Source organism: Chaetura pelagica, unplaced genomic scaffold (genome assembly GCF_000747805.2).
Source record: "Chaetura pelagica isolate M959 unplaced genomic scaffold, ChaPel_1.0 scaffold47, whole genome shotgun sequence".
NCBI lineage: Eukaryota > Metazoa > Chordata > Aves > Apodiformes > Apodidae > Chaetura > Chaetura pelagica.
In genome coordinates, this window is record NW_009954140.1 from 742790 (window position 1) to 747159 (window position 4370).

The window sequence follows — 4370 nt, forward strand, 5'->3', positions numbered from 1 at the left end:
AGGGAGGAATTTCTGTGAGAGATCAGGAGGGAGATCCTACAAACTGTGGTGTGGGGCTCTCTTATGCCCCATTTTCTTGCTGCCTTTGTAATAATAGGGGAATTTTTAGCTAGGAAAATACATCTATATATATACACGTTCTTTTTTTTTCCTCCCCTGATTTGGAGACTCTCATCCTTTCCTCAGACTAACCTGTCATCTTATTTCCTTGTCTCCTGTGACTTCTCTAGTCCCTCTTGTCATTCCCAAGCAGCTCAGCAATTAGTCACTGAAAACTTTCCACTTCCATAAGCTACCTGCTGTACTGCACTGCTAAATAAGTAAGTGGTTCAGCTACTGCAGGCAAAACTCTGTCCTTGTGCCTTCCTGCTGGGAAGGAAGGACAGTGAGTTCACCGTTGCGCTCCTGGAGGACAGGCAAGCTGTGTGACTGGTCCCCTGAGCCAGACTGTCAGGATAACTGCATCACGAGGGACAGGATTTGGGGTGCTTCCCAGCACAGTGAAGCCTTTAGGCAGCCCTGTGGACCACCCCAGGCTGGCAGGGTGATGCAGAAAGCAGGCAGCTATGGGTGCTGATCCCTGGGTTCATCCCCACGGCAGGGGATGATCACCAGAGTGTTGGTGACCCCTGTGTCTTTACAGGGATGAGGTGGGAGTGGTGCAAGCTCAGCACCTTGTGTCATTTTCCTTCTTAGCATGCAAGCAATCAGATGCTTGGCAGGAGGAGGAATTAAAATAAGATACTTAAATCTGGAGACCTTTTGGAGGTTACAGCCGTAAAGTCCTGAGCCTGCATTGCGGGTGGCTTGGCCCAAAAGACTCTGTGGCTGCCCAGGAGGAGAGGACTCTTGGTCTTGCAGAGGCAATGAGATGATGTGCTGGTTCTTGTGCTACCTCAGAGCTCCTGCTGGCTACCTCAGAGCAGAACAAGGCCCTTCTCTTTACACGGGAGGAGTCACCCCGGCACTTAGGCTGTATTTAAGCTCCAGGAGCAGCAAGGGTGGCTTTGAGAGCCCTCCTCTGGAGCTGGGCTCTGTTCTTTGGCTTAGACCTGAATGCTGGCAGGGAGGTAGGGAGGCTGAGAAGACCAGGGAAGGCAGTGGGGTGACTCTGAGGAGGAGTTTGCTGTGGGTGAGATGAAAAGTGGCTGGAAGTGGCTGGCAAAGAAAGCTGCTGGGTCTGGATCCAGATGTGATTGAGTTGGCACAAAGCCGTTCTGAAGACAAATGCTTCTGATGAGCAGGAAAGTTGCCCCCACTTATCCCCAGCTCAGACTCTCTAATTTTAGCTCATTCATTCTCTCGGGGTCTGGCTGCACGTACAGGGTATGATGCAACTGTAGCCACATCATCGCTTCTTGATGGCTGGGAAAAGGTTCAACATCACTGTGCTCTGATGTTAACACTTAGAAGCACAGGTTCCCCAGCCCATGGGAAGTGTGGCTGTGGCTGAACCAAAGCAGCACTGGTATCTACTCGTGCTTAGATGGCCTGTCAAAAAGCAAACCCAGGCTACCAAGTAAGCAGAGCTCTATTTTAACCACTTTCTTCAAACCAAACAACCTTCCTGGGGGGAACATCATAAGAATGAAACACCTCAGAGGACACCACTACTGTTTCCTTGTAAACCTCCTGGCTGGGATTTGAGTCTCTGCTTCTATGTGCTAAGGTGTCCTGGTACAAAACCTTAAGCCATCCAGTTGTCAGTGTGCTAGGGAGCAGGTAAAGCAATTTCAAAGGCACCAGCTTCATTTGAATGAGGCTGGAAGGGCCTTGAGGCTGGGGACCAGGTCTTGCTGCCTCCAAGGCATGTGGTGGATGCAGTCGGTCGCTGTGGGCACCTCAGGAGGTAAAAGAGAGCAGTTGGGGCTTATATTTGTGAAAAGAAGGGGTTACTTCAGCAAGTGAAAGCTCTGTGGAGGGTGGGGAGGAAAGTAACAGGTGCTCGGAGTGGAGCTGGAGGCACGATTGCCTCCATGGTGCTAAAATGGTTAATTAACATAATCATCACAGAGCTCCCGGTTAAGCCATCCGTTGCTTAGCAAACAATTTTGGATGTAAATGTAATAAATATTTGATGATGCTGTCAAATGACGATAAAGGCCCAGCAACCAACTGGGTCACAGAAGAGCTTTTTCTGCTCTTCTAGCTGAGGTTGCTTCTCATTTCTCCCACCCCTCACTCTTAAGGAACAGTCTTTAAGCCTGTGCTTTTGTCTTCCCCCTTCCTGGCACGCTGCTGCCAGGCGTGGGTGTCTGTGCGACCCTGGGCTGTTGGCATGCTGGTCCTCTTTGTAATGCTGCCCTGCAACCACCTCATCATCATGCTGTGCTGGATGTCCTTCCCACTACTTCCACCCCCCTTCCCCTCCAAACCCATTTCCAAACCAATTTCCAACCCAACAGCTTCATGGCAGTGCCATCACCAGAGACCTCGTGGCTACAATGCAGAGGCACAGCGTGTGGACAAAGTCTAGCACTGTCCTTCATGATGCTGTGTGCACCATGCAAATTAATTACTGCTGTAATTACCCCGTAGGACCTTTCCAGTTGGCTGATTTTAGTTAAAGCCTTCCCCACCTCTCCCTCTGAGTTTGTGCAAGGCTGTGCAGTGCCCATTTGCACAAGAGGCTGCAAACCCCTCAGCTGTTTGTTTTGGGTCTGTGTTTTCCTTCGCTCCTCTATGTGCTCAAAGGTGGAGTCCATCCTTAGCATTAATCCATCATCTGGAGGCAGTTCTTCTGCTGGGACAGAGCTGGGGACCTGGCCTGCAGTGGGAAGGTGGTTTTTATTGTTATGAGGCAGTGGTACCGTGCCAGTGCTGACTCATGAACCTGACAGCAGGGCCAGCATGAGGCTACAGAATCCATTGGTCCCGTGTTGTTCAACACTCCTCATATTCATCCATAGTTCTGCTGTTCCTCAGCCTGCATCCGGCCCCTGGACCAGTGCCCAGCTCCCTTGTGAGCCACGGGAAGACGTCACCCAGAAATGTGAATTTCTGAGCATTCAAAGGCTGCACTGTTTATTCAGCTGATAACCCCAACTCCGTGCTCTGCCCTGGCTTCAGTTTGAGCGGTTGTGTTTCAAAGAACAGAGCCCAGTATCCAGCTATTGATACTTCCTGTTAACTGAGAAGGTGGGGTTAAAAAACCAGCTGGAAAAACCCCTGGGGATTGTTGGGGTTGGTTATCATTCCTTGCTGAGCCTCTGCTCAGCAGCTGATGTTGTATAAACTTTAAATCATGACAGAATGTCCTGGAGGGATGGTGAGCAGAGGCACTGCAGCTGGACCACATGTCCCTGCTGATGAGCAGCTGCTAAAGAAGATATAAAACTCCTGGACCTGTAGTGCTGGAGGGGCACTGGATTTAGGTAGGAATGATTTTTCCCTATCCAGTAACAAATCAGTTCAGTTCATTCCTGGCCCACTGACCTGACACGAGACTTCTTCCAGTTATTTACTTACTGCGTGTTGACTCAAAATATTAAGATAAGCAAAAAAAGAAACCCACCCCAACAACCCAGCAAAACCAAAACAAACCAGAAAGAAGACCCAAATACCCACAGCCACCGACTGTCCCACCACGGGATAAACATGATTTAAGGCTAGTGGAAACATAGGTACAGTTACTCCAAAACAAACTACACAAGTGCATGGTTATCCCCTAAGGAGGCTGTTTCTGCTGTTTGAAACTTGGCCTTCATTATGGGGTTTTTTTCCTCCTTCCCAATTTCTCCTGCTTTTACGGCTGGTTGGAAAAATTCTCCAGAAGTAATTGGGTGACTTAGGAGCTGAAAATCCCTTAGGATATAGGCTTGGATAGTAAGAGCTTTTGGGAAATGCTTTTCAGCATCCTCAGCTTACATTATTCCTGGTGTGTGGATTTCTAAGTGCCTGCTTAACTCTACCTGCAGCTGCTCTGAGATGAAAGCAATGTCATCACTATCCAGGCTTGACTCTGGCCCCAGCAAGTTTTCTGGGGAACCCTCTTCCTTGTGGATGTAACACACCCATTTATTTTACCCCGCTGGTGCTCAGGATGGACCTGGGTTCCCTGCCCAGATCCATCGGGTTTAAACTTCCCACGGCCAGGACGGTGGTTGGAGCAGCGGAGCCGGGATCTCTGCAGAGATGCAGGACGAGGTGCTGGCTTTGCCAAGGAAATACGAGTCTCGCCAGAAGGTACCCCCCTCCTGTCCCCGGGATCTGCCCCCTTTCCTGCCCCCGCATCCCCCTGCCCTGCCCTCCCTGGCAGCTGGCGGAGCGTCCCCGTCCTTACCCTGCTCCAGGTCCTGCTGGTCGTACCAGGGCTCCTCTTCCTCGCTCTGAAACTCCTCCATCCTGTCGGCGCTCAGCATTTAGCACCA

The 4370-nt window shown here is 50.4% G+C and overlaps 1 protein-coding gene across 1 annotated transcript in view; it reads right to left on the minus strand.

The window, feature by feature from the left end:
* CDR2L (cerebellar degeneration-related protein 2-like) overlaps positions 1 to 4361 on the minus strand; it is a 17921-nt gene extending 13560 nt beyond the window's left edge. Inside the window, exon 1 of the mRNA XM_010002660.1 lies at positions 4283 to 4361. Within this exon, the coding sequence (XP_010000962.1) occupies positions 4283 to 4361 (79 nt within the window). The remainder of the gene's footprint in view (positions 1 to 4282) is intronic.
* Positions 4362 to 4370: the final 9 nt, after the last annotated feature.